This window comes from Olea europaea, unplaced genomic scaffold (genome assembly GCF_002742605.1).
Source record: "Olea europaea var. sylvestris unplaced genomic scaffold, O_europaea_v1 scaffold643, whole genome shotgun sequence".
NCBI classification, from domain to species: domain Eukaryota; kingdom Viridiplantae; phylum Streptophyta; class Magnoliopsida; order Lamiales; family Oleaceae; genus Olea; species Olea europaea.
The window spans coordinates 79,992-101,027 of record NW_019264798.1 but is presented as its reverse complement, the minus strand read 5'-3'; the positions used below and the strand labels follow the sequence as shown (position 1 = coordinate 101,027).

Sequence of the window (21,036 nt, the reverse complement as noted above, 5' to 3'; positions counted from 1 at the left end):
ATGACCAGGACGTGTCCGGGCCACGATAGGGACGTCGCTTGATTTTCAGGCATGTCTAGGAAGTTTTTCGGCACTGTGTGTAGGGCACGTCCGGGACGCATCCTAACTGTGGTTGGGATACATCTTGATTTTCAGGCATTTATAGACAGTTTGTGGGTACGATGTGCAGGCCATATTCGGGACATGTCCTGGCCTCGGCAAGGACACAGCCTTATTTTCAGGCATTTCTTGGCAATTTCTAGGACTCGGTGTGTCGGCCATGTCCGGTACGCGTCAAGGCATGGTAGGGACAGAGCTTGATTTTTAGGGAATTCTGGGCAATTTCTAGGACACGATGTGCAAGCCACGTTAAGGATGCAACAGGGACGCATCCTGACTTTCACGTACTTTTAAGCAGCTTCTAGAGCACAATGTGCAAGCAATGTATGGGATGCGTCTGGGCCGCGCTAGGGATGCAGCCTAATTTTTAGGCATTTGTAGACAGTTTGTGGGCACGGTGTACAAGCCATGTCCGGGACGCATCCAGGCCGCGGCTGGGACGTCACCTAATTTTCAGGCATTTCTTGGGAATTTCTGGGACTCGGTGTGCAGGCCATGTCTGGGACGCGTCATGGCCAAGGCAGGGACGGAGCCTGATTGTCAAGCAATTCTGGGCAGTTTCATGGACACGGTGTACAGGCTATGACCAGGACACGGTGTGAAGGGACGCATCCAGACTTTTAGGTATTTTTAGGCAGTTTCTAGAACACGACGTGAAGGCAATATTCGGGATGCGTCTGATCCATGGCAGGGATGCAGCCTAGTTTTCAGGCAGTTTTCGGGACATGGCGTGCATGCCATGTCTTGGATGCTGCAGGGACACATCTTGATTTTCACATTTTTCTATGTTGTTTCTTGGACACGATGTGTAGGCAATGTTGGAGACTTGTCTAGGCCGCAGCAAGGATGCAGCCTAATTTTTAGGCATTTCTAGGTAGTTTTTGAGACATGGTGTGCAGGCGATGTCTGTGACGCAACCTGATTTTTAAGCATTTCTCGTCAATTTCTGGGTCACGGTGTGCAGGTCATGTCAGGGACACGTTCGGGCCACGATAGGGAAAGAGACTAATTTTTAGGTAATTTCGGGCAGTTTTTGGGCACGGTGTACAGACCATGTTCGGGATGCGTCCTGGCCAGGTAGGGACACAGCCTGATTTTTAGACATTTCTAGGCAGTTTGTGGACATAGTGTGGAGGCCAAGTCTGGGACGCATCCTAGCCGCGACAGAGACGCGACCTGATTTTCAGGCATTTCTAGGTAATTTTTGGGTCTTAGAGTTTTTATAAATCAGGTTAGAATTAAAACCAGAAAATATTTACGTGACAAAGAATAATGAAAAAAAAATGTAGCTCAACGTTAGAACCTATGAATAATAAAACTAGTCTACACAACAAAACCAAACTTCCCACCGTCGTAGTGCTACAAATAAGCCCCTCCGTCGCCTTCAGACCAGTACCACCGTTAGTCGGGGCTGGCGTCGGTGCATGGTAGTGGTGATGGTTATGATGAGGATAAGGTGTCTGGGCTGTAGATTGGTGGCCGAAGCCATGTTTATAGGATAGAACCATAGCCTCTACCTTTTGACCCTTCTGGCAATGTTCTTCAGCTCCACTAGTGAAGAAAAATGGACCTGATTTTTCTAGTGAAATTGTAGTTTCTCCATCATGGTGTTATTTTATTGGATTAGCATTGTTACAAATTTTGTAGTCTTCCTTGGTCACTTCAAGCACTGAATCAATCTTGGAATCATACTTCAGAACTAAAGAATCCTCGATCTGAAAACGTGTTTTCTCAGCCCATTTGTTGAACTCGTCAGCAGAAGATGGAACTGCACATAAATTATTTTCACCACCTACTACGAACTCTCTTGCATCAGAAAGAACACACAACAGAAGCACGACGTCCAAAAATAAGAAAGTATTTTTGAGTGAAACTATTTTAAGCGAAAAATCAATAGATTTTCAAATAAAATTTGAGTAATTTTGTAGACAATAGAATAGAATGGTTTAGGGTTTAGGATTCCGGGTGCAGGTTTAGGTTTCAGGGTCCAAGGTCCAGGGCTTAGGTTTACGGTTTAGGGCTTGGGGTTTAGAGTTTAGGGCTTAGATTTTTTTTAACCAAATACCACTAGTGTGGTTTATTTTATATAATGAAAAGCAAGAATACAACTAAAGGAGGGGGGCATAGACTTGACCTCCAGTAAATGTAAATTGTAACAAATATCTCAAGATAAAATGCAAACACAATAAACAAGACATGAATAAAAAACTAGTGAAAGCTACTCAAGGGTATTCCCGAGGGTAAATCTTTGGGTGGTAGTACATAGATCGATCGGGTCTGAAACATTTTCGGATCATAGTAGTCTGTGTTGTCTGGCTCGCTCGTTGGAGTTGGGTCTCGCCTGCGTGAAGGAGCCTGTTTTGGTGAAAAGTACTGTTAAGATGGTGGTGCACTGAATGTCGGGTGAAAAGCGGGCGTGTCTGATCTCATGGTACTAGTCGCAGGTGCGTCTAATCTCATGATGCTCTATGCTACAACATCTGAATCATGGGACCTGCTGACTGTAGGGACATCATCCTCTGCATTTTGCACGTAGTCTCCAAGGCCCATGCCATCTATGTCTTTCTGTATATGTTCTTTAACTTTATTTTGTGTAGGAGCTATTATAGAAGGATCGGGTGAAGGTGGTTTGAGGAACTATCCTAGTACCTGAACCCTTTGCTGACTGAGTACCATCTGTGTATGTCTTCAATGGTGGAGAACTAATATGTGTCAACTCAGGGGGTACATCAGTAGTAGCTATAGGAATAGGAGCTATGGAAGTAATAATAGGAGAAGTGGGCACCTCGATAGGAGCATTTGGAATAGGCTCAATAATTGAATGAATATATGGAGGTGCCTCTAGATCAACTGTGATGTAGGAACTGCTGGTACAGATACTGACTCTGTCACAACTGCGATAGTAGTAGTGGGAAGTACAGAAGGCACTGCTAAAACTGGTACCCACTATTTCTTTGGCTCCACAAATGTCACCTCGTCTTTATCCTTGTTAGCCCTAGCAATAGGGGGCTAAATAGGGAGATGCACAACAACTGTAGGGAGAGGAGGAGGAACAGTAGTACACTGATCATAAGAATAGCCCAAGTGTTTATAATAGAAGCAAAAAAACAGCCGCTTCTAATAAATAACTATTTGCTAAAAGCCACAATTATCGGCGCGCTCAATCGAAACACTCTCAGGTAAGTTATGCCTGAAATTCACCTCAATACACACCTTTGCCTCACTAGGGCGTCTCAAGTCAGAGGTGGCATCATCAAGGTTTAGGGCTTAGGGTATTTTTTTTTTTAGTAAAGACATCCACATATCCTTAATAACTTTTTAGGGTCCACCAAGGAAGGTCGATGGGCGTTAAGGGTTTCCCAACCGTATTTATTTCATAAAAATCAAGAGTACAGGGAAGGAGGGGGCATAAACGTGACCTCCAAAAAGCAACAGTGCAACAACTGAAAAATTAAAAATGAACAAAGTAAATGAGGAAGTACTACTTCCTTGTACAAGAAAAATGCAATAATGATAGCCTAAACTGTACCTCTAAAGCTGGGCAATCCATGTCTGTCGATCTGCACCAATGCCCTAATCTGTTGAGGCAAGTCGAGGTTTAGGGCTTACGATTTATGGTATAGGGTTTAGGGTTTTTTTTGCCTGAATTTTCCTTTAATAAGTTCTAACAAAGTAGTGGAATTCAGTTTTACTGATAATTGTAAAGTCATAGAGTGTTTAACGAAGCCAAAACACAATAATTATAGGATAATAATTATTAATTAGATTAGAAGAAGCCATTGTATGGACTAATTGAGGGGACAGCTGAGAAGATGAGACCATGTCCATCAAATCCGTGTCCATTGTGATTCCAAAGGTTGTACCTTGATTAATTGTTGGCAGATTTGTTGTTAAATTTATGCGTCCAGGATTGCCTCCATCCCATTGATATGAAAAGTACAACTCATCAGGATAAATCCGTGAAGCTTCAGTCTCCATGCTTTGAAAGTTAGAATTAAATTCCATGATTAAATCTGAATTCTCAGAATGGAAAAATTTATTCCCCATAGGGTTCGAAGTAGAATGGAATAAGTCATTTTCCACATATTCTACAGCAGGTAGTTGAGAATCAGTTGTCTGTAAAATCTTCGGGGAAGTGAAGAAAATGGTGGGATGATTACAATTTTCATCAATGTTGAAGCTATAAGTATTCTCAGATGTCCCTTTAGCTGGATTCATTGGTTGACAATGATCGACTGGAATTGAATCGATGGACTGATTGTTTTCAAACAGGGTTTTCATGAAATCCATTTCGTTATTGCGTGATTCGAAACTGAAAAATGGTGTAGAGCTTTCATCACTAGGGAGTGGTGTGCCGGCGTTGGACAGATTTGATGCAGTGGTGGTGGTACCGAAATTTGAGTTAGTGGAGGTGGAACCATTACTGAAATACTTTGTTATGATGTAATCTTATAATAATGTTGACTGTCTTCTATCTCCTTTTACTTTCTTTATCTTTCTCCTTGAAATTTGCCTCCTTTTTGTGGCATTCCAGTGATTCTTTATTGAATTTTCAGTTCTTCCAGGAATGTACTTAGCTATCTCTGCCCATCGATTTTTGAGTGTTTCATGTGATTGAATTAACCGTCTCTCTTCATCTTCAGTCAAAACGTCCTTCTTGATATGAAGACGCAGATGATTATTCCATCGCTCACGATACTGTTTTTCCCACTCTACCAACCATTTCTTCAGCTATTACAGCCCATTTCCTCAATACAAATTGATGTACTAAGCTAATCAGTCTCCTGTCTTCTTCGCCTGTCCACTGGCGTTTTTTCTGATATCTGGAAGAAGAAATATTCTCTTTTCTCCTTTCGATCAGGATTGACCGGTGCTGGTATCACATTTATTGAAATATTTTCGCCCGAAGCTTGTTTTTCATGTTGAATTCCTTCCATGAAGCTTGGCTCTCCAGTGGTGTAATTACTGGTTGTGCCATTTGAAAAAAAATTCTGAAACTGATTTACTTCATTAAAAGGAAAATGGTTTAGGGTTTAGGGTTTAGGGTCCATGGTTCACGGTTCAGGGTCTAGGGTTTGGGGTCCAGGGTTTAGGATCCGGGGTCCAGGGTTTAGGGTCAGGGCTTAGGGCTTAGGGTTTAGGGCTTTGGGCTTACGATTTAGGGCCTGGGGTTTGGGGTTTCTGGGACGCGGTGTACAGGTCATGTCTAGGACGCAGCCTTATTTTCAGGCATTTCTAGCAGTTTCTGGGACACGGTGTGCAGGCCATGTTCGGGACTCGTCTGGGCCTTGACAGGGATGTAGTCTGATTTCTATGCATTTCTACGCAGTTTTTGGGACACGGTGTGCTGGCCTTGTCCTAGTCGTGGCAGAGACGCAACCTGATTTTCAAGCATTTCTAGGCAGTTTCTAGGTCACAGAGTGTAAGCCATGTCCACGATGTGGCAGGGACGTATCCTAATTTTCGGGTATTTCTAGACAGTTTTCCGGTGCACGGTGTGCAAGCAATGTCTGGGACGTGTCTGGGCGGTGGTAGGAATGCAACCAGATTTCCAAGCATTTCTAGGCTGTTTTAGGGACACAGTGTGCAAGCCATGTCCACGATGCGTCAGGGACGCTGCTCGATTTTTCGACCTTTCTAGGCAGTTTCTAGGAGACAGTGTGCAGGCCATGAATGGGACTCTTCTGGGCGACGAAAGGGATGCAGCTTGATTTTCAAGCATTTTTGGGAAGTTTTTGGGCAAGGTGTGCTGGTCACTTCTGGGAGTTGCTTGACCACGATGGGGACACCGCCTGATTTTTAGGCATTTGTAGGCAGTATGTGTGCATGGTGTGCAGGCCATGTCAAGGACGAGTCCTAGCCACGGTAGGGACGCATCTCGATTTTTAGGCATTTCTTGGCAATTTCATGGACTCGATGTGCAGGCGGTAGGGACGAAGTCTGATTTCCAAGCAATTCTGGGCAATTTCTGGGACTCGGTGTGCAGGCCATGTCCAGGTTACGGCAGGGACACATCCTGACTTTTAGGTATTTTTAGGCAGTTTCTTGAACACGGTGTGCAGGCAATGTTGGGACCCATCTGGGCTGCGACAGGTATGTAGCCTGGTTTCCATGCATTTCTAAGTAGTTTTTGGTACACGCCGTGTAGGCTATGTCCAGGAGCAAAGCTTTCAAGAGGTAAAACAGCGATTGATCACAGTACCTATGTTAACCATACCTGAAGGTTCAGAAGGGTTTGTTATATATAGTGATGCATCCAAACAAGGTTTTGGATGTTACCTGCTACAGCATGGAAAAGTAATTGCCTGTACTTTAAGGCAATTGAAGCAACATGAGCAGAACTACTCGACGCATGATCTAGAACTTACGACAGTGGTTCATGCATTAAAGATATGGCGCCATTACTTATATGGAGGGAAGAACAATATTTATACGGATCATAAGGGTCTCAAATATTTCTTCACACAGAAGGAATTGAATATGAGATAGAGATGATAGTTGGAGCTAGTGAAAGGTTATGATTACACTATTCATTATCATCCGGGTAAGGCTAATGTTGCTGCTGATGCTCTAAGCAGAAAGTCGATGGGACAGTTGGCATCATTACCTTCTATTTCGATGGAGTTGATCAAAGACTTGAAAAAGTTGCAAATTGAAGTGATTACCACACCAGCACAAGTCACTGCTCATTTAGCAACTTTGGGGGTTCGAGACCCATTCTTGCAGAAGATCAAGAACGAGATTGGTACTTTTGGAATAGCTTCAGATCAGGCACTAATGTTTAAAGGAAGAATTTGTGTACCAAATGATGAAGTTTTGAGGAAGGAGATGTTGGAGGAGGCTCATTCCATCCCGTACGTCGCGCATCCTTGTGGTACAAAAATGTATCTAGACCTTCGCAATACATTTTGGTGGAGCAATATCAAAAGAAGTATAGGTTCATTTGTGGCAAAATGCATAGTATGCCAACAAGTTAAAGTGGAACATCAAAGACCGACAGGGTTATTAAATCCATTAGACATACATAAATGGAAGTGGGAGAATATTGCAATGGACTTTGTGGTAGGATTTCCAAGGTCAGCAAGAGGACAAAATGTTGTATGGGTAATAGTGGATCATCTAACAAAGTCCGCTCATTTTCTTCCAATAAAAATGACATTCAGTCTAAATCAGCTGGCGTAGTTGTACGTTAGAGAGATTGTAAGATTGTATAGTGTCCCCGTGTCCATTGTATCTGATAGAGATCCTCGATTTATCTCTAAGTTTTGGAAGAGCTTACAAGGAGCTATGGGAACGAAATTGAATTTCAGTACAGCATATCACCCTCAATCTGATGGTCAGTCTGAAATGACCATTCAAACTTTGGAAGATATGCTAAGGGCTTGTGTTTCGGATCTAGGAGGTAGTTGGGAATCACATATACCTCTGGTAGAATTTGCATATAATAGTAGTTTCCAAGCAACTATTGGAATGGCACCGTATGAAGCTCTCTATGGTAGAAAATGCAGATCACCTGTCCATTGGGACGAAGTTGGAGAAAAGAGAATTTTGGGACCAGAGATCATTAAAAGAACAGTTGAAGTCAGTGATAAGATCCGTACCAGGATAAAGGCCACGCAAGATAGACAAAAGAGCTATGTAGATACCAGGAGAAAATACTTGGAATTTGAAGTTGGAGAGAAAGTCTTTCTAAAGGTGGCACCAATAAAGGGTGTACTTAGGTTCGACAAGAAAGGCAAACTACGACCTCGTTATATTGAACTTTTTGAAATACTTGACAGGTTGGAAATGTGGCTTATCGATTGGCGTTGCCACCTGAACTATCGACAGTTCACAATGTGTTTCATGTATCGATGATCAGAAAGTATATGCATGATCCTGACTATGTGATCAACTACCAATCCTTGGAAGTACAAAAAGACTTATCTTATGAGGAATTACCAATCAAGATACTGGATTGAAAGGTAGATAAATTACGAAACAAGGAGATTCAACTGGTCAAGGTACAATGGAATAATCATCGAGTAGAAGAAGCTACTTGGGAAAGAGAAGAAAAAGTTAAAGAAAAATACCCAACACTCTTTGTCCAACCATAAGGTAAATTTCGAGGACAAAATTTTATTTAAGGTGTAAGGGTTGTAGTAGTCGAGAAAAATAAAATGGAATTATGCTAATATCTTGTGATGATCTAGCACCACGAGCCTAACCCATTTTAGAAACGACCTATGGAAGCTCAACCCATGTAAGGTTACGAAAGCCCAAGTCATAAGTTAATTAAAAGCCTAGAAATTTAAGAGATTAAGTTAATTAAAAGCCCAAAAATTTAAGAGATTAAGTTTAAGTAAAATTGATTACAATGATTTAATGAATAACTGGGTTGCCCCAATGGTCATCTACATGGTATTTCATATAGGCAACCCATGTTCGAATCACCATATAGATGTTTTTTATAAAACTTTCATATGAATTATTTTTAAGGCTTAGAGACTTTTCAAATTTTTAGTTAAAAACTATGTTTAATAAATTTAATGATAATACAACTCCCCCCTTAATTTTTCATTAAAAAGAAAAGTTATAGAAGTGGAAGGTCACTTTTTTACTACACTTCTCTTCAAATCTGAATTTCATCTCATTTTCTCTCAAAAAAAATATATTTCATATCAAGTTAAGCTTAAGGTATAACAAGGGTGAGATGAAGGAAGGCTTTCTATACATTTTGTTCTTTTATCCAAGAAAATTCAAGGTAGGTAGAGCTGCAAGTGTTCATTCGTTTTCAAATCTGATTTTTCGATAAATGTTTGAATGAAATGGTACCTTCGGGTACGGTGCTTCGGCACTACAACAATTTGAATGATCATTCTCCGGCTCTTCATGTTATGATAATGCTATAGTAATTGGATTTTGTCGGAAATCTATCTACGTGCGACGGTATGAATCTATAGTTTGGAATTTCTAATTTGATAACGAATTGCACCGACGATATCTATTGAGTTTCAAACTCATGGGTTAATTCCCTTCCTACAGATTGAATGGATTTTTCTTGGGGCGTAGATGATGGTAAAGGATGATGCAACATGTCATGGAGAAGTCGGTGATTTTCATTTTTAGTTGATTTTGAGATGTTTACACTTTCTTTAAATTTGATTCCTATGAATATTGTGTGGATCTATTTTACAAACACTCATTATGAATAAACTACGTTCGAAAGTATATATGCGTCATAGGAATAAATTTACAAATCACCGTATACAAGAAAAAAAAAAGTTAGCGACTTAAAGTTTTGATGTCTCTTCAGAAATTTCAGTTTCTGTCTCATCATTAAAAAAATAATAACTTTTTTGTTACTTGGTATTTTTATACGAAACTAGTTGGATTGGATAGCCAAATAAGTTATATACTAAATAAACTTGGAATCATGTCAATCCAATATCAGAAAGATGTTATATGTCACATAAAGTAAACTGTGCTAGGTGCTGTCTCTGTTTTTCAGCTTCTACCATTGTTTTCAAAAATTCATAACTCACTCGTTATTTGGAATTTTTGGATGAAACCAATTGAATTTGATAGTCTCATGGATTATCTACTGAATAAAATTGAAATCACTTGGTTTTGATATCGGTGGAATTTTATATACCATTTTAAGTGAACTGCATCGGTTACCTTTCAACTGGGTCGCTGCTGAGTTTTGAAAAAATATTTTAATACCCCATATGATGTCGATGGAAGCTAATTTTTGACTATGTCATATTATAAGGAGTTTACTACCTTACAATAAAAATTTTTGAAGTTTTAAGGTCGATAGCTATGAAAACAAATTTATTTTGACAATTACTATTTGAGACAAAAAAAAAAAAAACTAGAACAACAACATTACTTTTTAAGCTTTGCCAAAATTTCACGTCAATAGTCGTTACATGCATGGAACCCATTCTAAAAACATTTTTTGAAATTGTTTTCTTTTAGAATTGGATTATTGTTAAAAGAAAATTGTTTAATTAAATTCTGAAATTTAATCTTTATACCTTCTACTAAAAATATATTGAACTAACTTTATGGCTAAAGTACAATGGTTGAGTGACGTTTCCATCCATGCGGGTCAAGGGGCGTTACAGATGTAGCCTAATTTTTAGGCATTCCTGGGATGTTTTTGGGCATGGTGTACAGGTCGCGTCCGGGACGCGTCGTAGCCGCTATAGGGATGCAGCCTAATTTTCAAGCATTTGTAGGCAGTTTGTGGGCACGGTGTACAAGCCATGTCCGAGACGCATCCAGGCTTCGGTTGGGATGCCGCCTAATTTTCAGGCATTTCTTGGCAATTTCTGGGATTCGTTGTGCAGGCCATGTCCGAGACGTGTCATGGCCAAGGCAGGGACGGAGCCTGATTTTCAGGAAATTCTATGTAGTTTCGTGGACACGGTGCGCCGGTTACGTCCAAGACGCGGTAAGGACGCATCCAGACTTTCAAGTATTTTTAGGCAGTTTCTGGAACACGATGTGCAGGCAATGTTCGGGACGCTTCTGGTCCGTGGCAAGGAGGCAACCTGGTTTTCTGGTAGTTTTTGAGACACGACGTGTAGGCCATGTCTAGGATGCTGTATGGACACATCCTGATTTTCACATTTTTCTATGTACTTTCTTAGACACGGTGTGCAGGCAATGTCCAGGACTCTTTTGGGCTGCAGCAAGGATGCAGCCTGATTTTCAAGCATTTCTAGGTAGTTTTCGAGACATGGTGTGCAAGCGATGTCCAGGACGCGGTATGGACACAGCTTGACATGTCCGAGATGCGTCCTGGGCAGGTAAGGACGCAGCCTAATTTTAAGGCATTTCTAGGCAGTTTGTGGGCATGGTGTGCAGGCCAAGTCTGGGACGCATCCTGCTGCGGCCTGATTTTTAGGCATTTTTAGGAAATTTTTGGGAATCGATGTGGAGGTCTAGTCTGGGACGCGTTATTGCCATGGCACGACGCAGCCTGCTTTTTAGGCATTTCTTGGCAATTTTTGGGCCTAGGGTTTAGGGTTTTTTTTAATTAATATAGAATTAAAACCAGGAAATATATACGTGACAAAGAATAATTAAAACAAAATGTAACTCAACGTTAGAACCTATGAATAGTAAAACTAGTCTACACAATAAAACCAAACTTCCCACCGTCGCAGTACCACAAATAAACCCCTCCGCCGCCTTCAGACCAGTGTCACTGTTAGTCGGGGCTGGCATCGGTGCATGGTAGCGATGATGAGGAGAAGGTGCCTGCACTGTAGATTTGTGGTCGGAGCCATGTTTATAGGACAAAACCATAACTTCTAGCTTTTAACCCTTCTGGCAATGTTCTTTAGCTCCACTGATGAAGAAAAATGGACTAATTTTTCCAGAGAAATTATAGTTTCTCCATCATGGTATTATTTTATTGGATTGGCGTTGTTGCAGATTTTGTAGTCTTCCTCGATAACTTCCAGCACTGAATCAATCTTGGAATCATACTTCAGAACTAAAGAATCCCCAATCTGAAAATGTGTTTTCTCAGCCCATTTGTTGAACTCGTCAACAGAAGATGGAACTGCCCATAAATTATTTTCACTGCCTACTGTGAACTCTCTTGCTTTAGAAAGAACACACAACAAAAACATGACCTCCAAAAATAAGAAAATATTTTTGAGTGAAGCCATTTTAAGCGGAAAATTGTCAGATTTTCAAATAAAATTTGAGTAATTTTGTAGACAATAGAATATAATGGTTTAGGGCTTAGGGTTCAGGTTTTAGGGTCCAGGGTCCAAGGCTTAGGGTTTATGGTTCAGGGCTTTTTTTTTTTTTTTAGCAAATACCACTAGTGTGGTTTATTTTATGTAATGAAAAGCGAGAATACAACTAAAGGAGGGGGGCGTAGACCTGACCTCCAGTAAATGTAAATTGTAACAAATATCTTAAGATAAAATGCAATCACAATAAACAAGACACGAACAAAAAACTAGTGAAAGCTGCTCAAGGGTATCCCCGAGGGTAAATCTTCGGCTGGCAGTACATAGACATCGATCGGGTCATGCGTCTGGTCTAAAACATTTTCGAATCATAGTAGTCTGTGTTGTCTAGCTCGCTCATTGGAGTGGGGTCTCGCTTGCGTGAAGGAGCCTACTTTGGTGAAAACTACTGTTCAGATGGTGGTGTACTGAATGTCCAGCGAAAAGCAAGTGCGTCCGATCTCATGGTACTAGTCGTAGGTGTGTCTAATCTCATGGTGCTCTGTGCTACAACATCTGAATCATAGGACCTGCTGACTATAGGAACATCATCCTCTACATTTTGCATGCAGTCTCCAAGGCCCATGCCATCTATGTCTCTCTGTATATGTTCTTTTACCTTATTTTGTGTAGGAGCTGTTATAGAAGGATCGGGTGAAGGTGTATGTGTAGGAGCCTTACTCACAGAAGGTTCCTCACCAAAGAGCTTAAAAGCGAAGTCCTCAATAACAAATCTTATGGTAGATCCAACTTTCATTCCATGGTCCTTCAAGTGATCAATCAACATATGCTTGACACCATGTCTCTCTGAGCTGATCTCAAGCAACAACCCCTGTGCAAGAGTGGTTTGAGGAACTATCTCGGTACCTGATCCCTATACTGATTGAGTACCATCTGTGTGTGTCTTTAATGGTGGAGAACTGATATGTGTCGGCTCAGGGGGTACCTCAGTAGTAGCTGTGGGAATAGGAGAAGTGGACACCTCGATAGGAGCATTTGGAGTAGGCTTAGCAACTGAATGAATATACGGAGGTACCTCTGGATCAACTATGATAGGAATAGATGTAGGAACTACTGGTGCAGATACTGACTCTGTCATAACTGCGATAGTAGTAGTGGGAAGCACAAAAGGCACTGCTAAAACTTGCACCCACTGTTTCTTTAGCTCCACAAATGTCACCTTAGCTTTATCCTTGTTAGTCCTAGTAATAGGGGGGTTGAACAGGGTGATGCACAAGAATTGTAGGGACAGGAGGAGGAACCGTAGTACACTGATAATAAGAATAGCCCAAGTGTTTACAAGAGAAGCAAAAAATTGGCCGCTTCTAATAAATAACTGTCTACCAAAAGCCACGGTTATCGGCGCGCTCAATTCAAAGCCTCTCGGGCAACTTATGCACCAAATTCACCTCAATACACACCCTTTCCACACTAGGGCATCTCAAGTCGGAGGTGGCCTCATCGAGGTTTAGGGCTTAGGGTTTAGGATTTTTTTTGCCTGAATTGCCCTTTAATAAGTTCTACCAAAGTAGCAAAATTCAATTTTACAGATATTTGTAAAGTTATAGAGTGTTTAACTAAGCTAAAACACAATAATTATAGGATCATAATTATTAACTAGATTAGAAGAAGCCATTGTATGGACTTAATTGATGAGGCAGCTGAGAAGATGAGACCATATCCATCAATCCCTATCCATTGTGCTTCCAAAGGTTGTACCTTGATCAATTGTTGGCAAATTTGTTGTTGAATTTGTATTTCCAACATTACCTCCATCCCATTGATATGAAAAGTACAACTCATCAGGATAAATCTGTGAAGCTTCAGTTTCCACGCTTCGAAAGTTAGAATTAAATTCAATGATTAAATCTGAATTCTCAGAAGGGAAAAATTTATTCCCCGTAGGATTTGGAGCAGAATGGAATACGTCATTTTCCACATATTCTATAGCAGGCAGTTGAGAATTAGTTGTCTGTAAAATCTCCGGGAAAGTGAAGAAGATATTGGGATGATTATAATTTTCATCAATGTTGAAGCTATAAGTATTCTCAGATGTCCCTTCAGCTAGATTCATTGGTTGACAATGATCGACTGTAATTGAATCGATAGATTGATTGTTTTCAAAGAGGGTTTTCATAAAATCCATTTCGTCATTGCATGATTCGAAACTGAAAAAGGGTGTAGAGTCATCATCATCAAAGAGTGGTGTGCCGGCGTTGGACGGATTTGCTGCAGTGGTGGTGGTAACGGAATTTGAGTTAGTGGAGGTGGAACCATTACTGAAATACTTTTTTATGATGTAATCTTGTAATAGTGTTGACTGTCTTCTATGTCCTTTTACTTTCTTTATCTTTCTCCTTGAAATATACCTCCTTTTTGTGGCATTCCAGTGATTCTTTGTTGAATTTTTAGTTCTTCCAGGAATGTACTTAGCTATCGCCGCCCACTGATTTCCAAGTCTTTCATGTGCTTGAATTAACTCTCTCTCTTCATCTTCAGTCTAAACGTCCTTAATATGAGGACGAGAATGATAATTCCATTGCTCGTGACATTGTTTTCCCACTCTACCAACCATTTCTTCAGCTATTACAGCCCATTTCCTCAATCCAAATTGATGTACTAAGCGAATCAGTCTCCTGTCTTCTTCGCCTGTCCACTAGCCTTTTATCTGATATTCAAAGGAAGAATTATTCTCTCTTCTCCTTTCGATCAGGATTGACTGGTGCATGTATCACATTTACTGAAACATTTTCACCTGAAGTTTATTTTTCACGTTGAAGTCCTTCCATCAAGCTTGGCTCTTCGATGGTGTAATTACTGGTTGTGCCATTTGAAGAAAATTCTGAAACTGATTTACTTCATTAGAAGGAAAATGGTTTAGGGTTTAGGCTCCAAGGTTCAAGGTTTAGGGTCTAGGGTTCAGCAGGGTTTAGGGTTCCAGGTTCAAGCTCCAGGGTCCAGGGTTCAGGGCTCAGGGTCTAGGGCTTAGGACTTAGGGCTTAGGGCTTGGGGTTTAGGGTTTCTGGGACACGGTGTGCAGGACATGTCCAGGCCATAGCCTTATTTTCAGGACATGTCTAGGCAGTTTTTAGGAGACGGTGTGCAGGCCATGTTTGGGACACGTCCTGGCCGCGGACGCAATCTAATTTTTAGGCATTTCTAGGCAATTTATGGGCACGGTGTGCAAGCTATGTCCAAGAGGTGTCCTGGCTGCGGACACAATCTTATTTTCTGGCATTTCTAGGCAGTTTGTGGGCACAGTGTGTAGGCAATGTTTGGGACGCGTCGTGACCACGTTAGGGGCGTAAGTAAATTTTCAACCAAATGAAGGAAGCATGGTGTGCCGGCCATTTTAGGGGCATAGGAATGTTCCCAGGCATTATGGGCAGTTTTTGGGACACGGTGTGCATGCCAAATTCAGGATAAGTCATGGCCATGGAAGGGACGCAGCTTGATTTTCAAGCATTTTTTGACAATTTTTGGGCATTGTGTGCAGGCCATGTCCGAGACGCATTCTGGATGCGGTAGGGACAAAGCCTGATTTTCATGTATTTCTAGGCAATTTCTAGGACGCGGTATGCAGGCCATGTCCGAGACTCGTCTGGGCCGCGACAGGGATGCAGCCTGATTTCTAGGTATTTTTATGCAGTTTCTGGGACACGGTGTGTAGGCCATGTCCTGGTCACGGTAGGGATGCAGCCTGATTTTCAGGCATTTCTAGGTAGTTTCTAGGTCACAATGTGTAAGCCATGTCCAAGTTGTGCAAGGGACGTAGCCTGATATTTCGGTATTTCTAGGCTGTAACGCCTCGACCCCTTGTGGACCGGAATGCTACTTACTTTACTTAACTAACTGGTGGTTTAGTCATAGGAGAATATGTTTTAGCGAAAGCTTAATTTTTACAATGATAATTTTAACAACAACCTTTCGAATACTTTAAATAAAACACTGAATAAAAAAAATAATGAAACGTAATTTATTTGAAGAAAATACAACTTGTTCTCACGTTCAGCGTTATTCAAATACTTTAAAGAAATAACATTGAAAACGTTCACAAAAATAAATCTAAATAACTTGTTCACCGGGTTTTCCATGGGCTCGTTGCACCACTCTCCATCTTTTCCATCATCCAGGCTCATGGTAGAATCATATCGATTTGTAGAGAAGGGGTTAAACCCGTGAGTTAAGAAAAACTCAATAGATATCATTGGTGCGTTCGTGATCAAGCTATACATTTCAAAGCTGTAACTTTAAAAACCTTTTCATAGTAGGATTTTCAGTAGAATCCCAAACACGTAGAGTCATGAGACGCCTCGACCGGAAGTACATGCCGTACCCGAAGGTACCATTAGACATGGAGGTGTATGCCGTACCGAAGGTACCATTAGACATACAAACATTGACATAAATCTTCATTTACTAGAAACTTATAACTTAACACGAATTAACACTTTGCACCTCTACCTACCTTGATTGATTCTTTGAACCTTGTGGAAAAATGCACTCCTTTGACGTTTAAAAAAAAAACTCAGTTGAGAATTGATGCTTGGAAAACATTTCTTGATAGCATCAAAACTTCTAGGAAAAACTTATTTTTCTCCCTCTCATTTCTTTTTTTCTAGACTTGAAAACTCTCTCTTTCATACTTAGAAGCTTTTGTCTTGGTGTGAAAAATGTGTATGCATTGGGGCCTATTTATAGGTGAAAATCTCACAACTTAATGGCAAATGAAGGGCCTAATAATCATTAATATGGGTGCCATTTATGTGGGAGTTATAGGTTTAAGAAGGTACTAGAAAATCGTGTAGGAATTTGACTTTTCATATTCTGCGTACTTCGGTTGATATTGTAAATCCTTTAGTATTTCTATCATAACTTCTTCTCCCGATATCTAATTGAGGTAATTCAAAGTGCATTGGAAAGCTAACTCAAATTGCTACAACTTTTTTTTAGATATCATTTTCCAAATCGAACGTTTTCTATGTCATAAATGGGTCTCAAATGAGATAAAAAATCTAAAGTATACTTTAGCCATCCAATATTCATGTCTTAGTGCCACTAAGGTGTTTAAAATTATTTGGGGTTCTACATAGGCAGTTTTTTGGTGCATGGTGTGTAGGCAATGTCTGAGACGCGTCTAGGTCGCGGTAGGGATGCAACCTAATTTCAAGGCATTTTTAGGTAGTTTCTAGGACACAGTGTGCAAGCCACGTCCATGACGCGTCAGGAACGCAACTTGATTTTCAGGCATTTCTTGGCAGTTTTCTAGGACACGGTGTGCAAGCCATGAATGAGATGCCTTTGGGCGATGGCAGGGACGCAGCCTGATTTTTAGGGATTTTTGGGAAGTTTTTGGGCACAGTGTGCAAGCCATGTATGGGACACGTCTTGACCGCAGTAGGAACGTCGTCGATTTTTAGGCATTTGTATGCAGTTTGTGGGCATGGTGTGCAGGCCATATCCAGGACGCGTTCTTGCCGCGGTAGGGAGCATCCCGATTTTCAGGCATTTCTTGACATTTTCTGGGACTCGATGTCCAAGCCATGTTCGGGACACGTCATGGCCACAGTAGGGACGGAGCCTGATTTTCAAGCAATTCTGGGCAGTTTCTGAGACACGGCTTGCAAGGCATGTCCAGGATGCAGTAGGGACGCATCCTGACTTTGAGGTATTTTTAGGCTATTTCTGGAACATAGTGTGCAGGCAATGTTCAGGATGCGTCTGGGCCACGGCAAGGATGCAGTCTGGTTTCCAGGCATTTCTAGGCAGTTTCTGGGACACGGTGTGTAGGCCATGTCCAGGATACTACAGGGACACATCCTGGTTTTCATGTATTTCTAGGCAATTTCTTGGACACGATGAGCAGGTAATTTTCGGGACGCGTCGGGGCTGCTGCAGGGATGCAGCCTAATTTTCAGGCATTTTTAGCAATTTCTAGGACACGGTGTGCAGGCCATGTCCAGGATGCGACTGGGATGTAGCATGATTTACTGGCATTTCTAGGCAGTTTTTGGGATACGGTGTGCAGGCCTTGACCGAGACGCGTCCACGCCACATTAGGGATGCAGCTTGATTTTCAGGCATTTCTAGGAATTTTTTGGGCACGGTGTGTAGGCCACGTCCGGGGCGCGTCCTGACCGCAGTAGGGACGTATCCTGATTTTCAGGTATTTGTAGGCAGTTTGTGGGCACGGTGTGTAGGCCATGTCCGGGATGCATCTTGGCCTCAGTTGGAACGTAGCATGATTTTTAGGCATTTCTTGGCAATTTCTAGGACTTGGAGTGCAGGCCATGTTCGGGACCTATCATGGCCACGGTAGGGACAGAGCCTAATTTTCAGGCGATTCTGGGTAGTTTTTGGGATGCAGTGTGCTGGCCATGTCCAGGATGTGGCAGGAACGCATCCTGAATTTTAGGTATTTTTAGGTAGTTTCTTGAACACAGTGTGCAAGCAATGTTTGGGACGCATCTGGGCTGTGGCAAGGATGCAGCCTAGTTTTTAGGCATTTTTAGGCAATTTTTGGGACACGGTGTGTAGGCCATGTCCAGGATGCTGCAGGCACACATCAAGATTTTCACGTATTTTTAGGCAATTTCTTATACACGATGTGCAGGAAATTTTCGAGATGCGTCGATGCTACTGTAGGGATGTAGCCTAATTTTCAGGCATTTATAGGCAGTTTCTAGGACATGGTGTACATGCCATGACAGGGATGCGTCCGGGCCACGACAGGGACGCAGCTTGATTTTTAGGTATTTCTGGGAAGTTTTTGGGCACAGTGTGCAGGCCACGTTCGGGATGCGTCGTGGCCAAGGCAGGGATGGAGCTTGATTTTCAGGCAATTCTGGGCAGTTTCTAGGACACGGTGTGCAGGCCATGTCCAGGATGCCACGGACGCATCCAAACTTTCAGGTATTTTTAGGAAGTTTTTGGAACATGGTGTTCAGGCAATGTCCGGGACACGTCTGGACCATGGTAGGGATGCAGCCTAGTTTCCAGGCAGTTTCTAGGACACGGTGTGCAGGCCATGTCGAAGATGCTTCAGGGACACACAATGATTTTCACGTATTTCTATGCAATTTTTTGGATACGATGTGCAGGCCTTGTCCGGGATGCGTCCTGGCTACGGCAGGGACACAGCCTGATTTTCAGGCATTTCTGAGAAGTTGTTGGGCACGGTGTGCAGGCCATGTCCTAGAAGCAGCCTGAACTAACACCCTATATTTATAAGGTCCAAAATAAAAGTATAATTGGAATAAAATAGATCTTTTAAACTAAATAAGACTTATATATGTATCATGATAGTACTAAATAATCAGAAATAATTTTCTTATTATTTTACAACACTCCCTATTTGGTGATTATTTGTACAATAACCATCTCATTGAAACCATGTTTGACAAAAAAAATCCTATGGGACAAAAATGCCAATAAATTAAAAAAGAGACAAATAAATTGGAGTAATAAAATGATGTTTCGTTAAAACATTGTCAAGAAAATCCAATGAGATAAAACTTGATCGAAGGAAAAAGGGTAAAGTTACTTCCCTGATTTTAATTATTATATTAAGTTATTCATGTCTCGTACATCAATGTCTTCAATATTACAATTTCTAGTGAAGCATCGCGTTGTCTTGCATAGTCTTTAAATAACATTGTCTTTATAAGAGATATTTTATCAATATTTGATAACTATAGTGATATGATAATTTAAAAAATAGCTCTTGTTGATAATCAAATAGGGGCTTAAATAGAATAATTTTTTAAGAAATATTTCTTCTTGTTAGAAGATCATCTTACAGGAACTTCCCAAAAAAAAAAAAGATTCAATATGATTTTCTCAAAAAGCTCTTTTTAGAAGAATCAGAAGTAAAAGTCGAAGCAAAAATTATCCCAAATATATCCTAACCCGGTTAGTTAAAACTACAATAGTGTTCCGTGATCGTTAAACCTTGAAGGATTATTGATATGGCACTTTATTTGATTGAAATTTTATTATGAATTCGGTGACTAATCAACAATAAAAATCGTAAAAATTAATTATTAAATTGGATATTGAGATTCTCACGAAAGTGTTTACAAAATAGTCAAAACACGAGGATTAAAAGATCTTTCTAAATTAATTACAATTGACGCGATTACAGTGGTACTTAGTACCGTGCTTACGTTTGAAGCAACAATGCATTAATGTTTCATTCCCAATTAATGCAGAAAATATGTTAAAGTTGGGAAAATCTTTTGTCAAATTTTCATTTAGCACATGTTATGTACAAGTTTATATTATAACACAAGGGGAAAAACAAACAAAAAAAGAAAAAAATCATTTGGGAAATATATTGTCTCTGTTTGGTAAAGTTTATAAAACATATACAAACGGGTTAATTTCACAAACGGTCACTAAAACTTGCACAAAAATTACAAAATGGTCACTGAAGTTTAAAACTTTCGGTAACGGTCACTTAAGCTTCGGGTGGTGCTTTAAAAAATGGTCATCGAAGTTTAAAAACTTGTAGAAACGATCACTAAAGTTTAAAAACTTTCAGAAACGATCACTGAAATTTAAAAACTTGCAGAAATGGTCACTGAGAAGTTTCTAGGTCACGATGTGCAGGTCATGTCCGGAACACGTCCAAGCCACGACAAAGAATAATGAAAATAAAATGTAGCTCAAAGCTACAACCCATAAATAATAAAACTAGTATACACAACAAAACCAAACTTCCCACCACCCAGTGCCATAAACAAACCCCTCCGCTACCTTTAGACCAGTACCACCGTTAGTCGAGGTTTGCACCGGTGCATGGTAGTGGTGATGGTGATGATGAGGAGAAGGTGCCTGCACTATAGATTTGTACTCGGAGCCATGTTTATCGGACAGAACCATAACCTCTAGCTTTTGACCCTTCTGGCAATGTTCTTCAGCTCCACTAATGATGAAAAATGGACCTGATTTTTCTAGTGAAATTGTAGTTTCCCCATCGTGGAGTTATTTTATTAGATTGGCATTGTTGTAGATTTTGTAGTCTTCCTCAGTCACTTCCAGCACTGAATCAGCCTTTGAATCATACTTCAGAACTAAACAATCCCCAATCTGAAAATGAGTTTCTCTCAGCCCATTTGTTGAACTCGTCAACAGAAGATGAAACTGCCCATAAATTATTTTCACAGCCTATTTCGAACTCTCTTGCTTCAAAAAGGAC

At 40.8% G+C, this 21,036-nt stretch overlaps 2 protein-coding genes across 2 annotated transcripts; both read right to left on the bottom strand.

The window, feature by feature from the left end:
- Positions 1-4,548: 4,548 nt before the first annotated feature.
- LOC111390038 (transcription factor MYB119-like) lies at positions 4,549-5,036 on the bottom strand. Its single transcript, XM_023015023.1, has 2 exons — positions 4,905-5,036; positions 4,549-4,830 (listed from the first exon to the last, which is right to left on the bottom strand). The coding sequence occupies exons 1-2, from the start codon at positions 5,034-5,036 to the stop codon at positions 4,549-4,551; spliced, it is 414 nt and encodes a 137-aa protein (XP_022870791.1).
- An 8,485-nt stretch (positions 5,037-13,521) lies between these two features.
- Positions 13,522-20,720, bottom strand: LOC111390037 (transcription factor MYB64-like). The gene is made up of 2 exons (XM_023015022.1): positions 20,541-20,720; positions 13,522-14,337 (listed from the first exon to the last, which is right to left on the bottom strand). The coding sequence occupies exons 1-2, from the start codon at positions 20,718-20,720 to the stop codon at positions 13,522-13,524; spliced, it is 996 nt and encodes a 331-aa protein (XP_022870790.1).
- Positions 20,721-21,036: the final 316 nt, after the last annotated feature.

Excerpts from the sequence above, each read along its gene's own strand:
- LOC111390038 (XM_023015023.1), bottom strand. The coding sequence starts at position 5,036 with ATGGAAGGAATTCAACATGAAAAACAAGCTTCGGGCGAAAATATTTCA. Across the intron at positions 4,831-4,904 it reads AGATATCAGAAAAAACGCCA|CTGAAGAAATGGTTGGTAGA; the intron begins GTGGACAGGCGA and ends GGGCTGTAATAG.
- LOC111390037 (XM_023015022.1), bottom strand. The coding sequence starts at position 20,720 with ATGGTTCTGTCCGATAAACATGGCTCCGAGTACAAATCTATAGTGCAG. Across the intron at positions 14,338-20,540 it reads GGGAAGTTTGGTTTTGTTGT|ACTGAAGATGAAGAGAGAGA; the intron begins GTATACTAGTTT and ends AAGGACGTTTAG.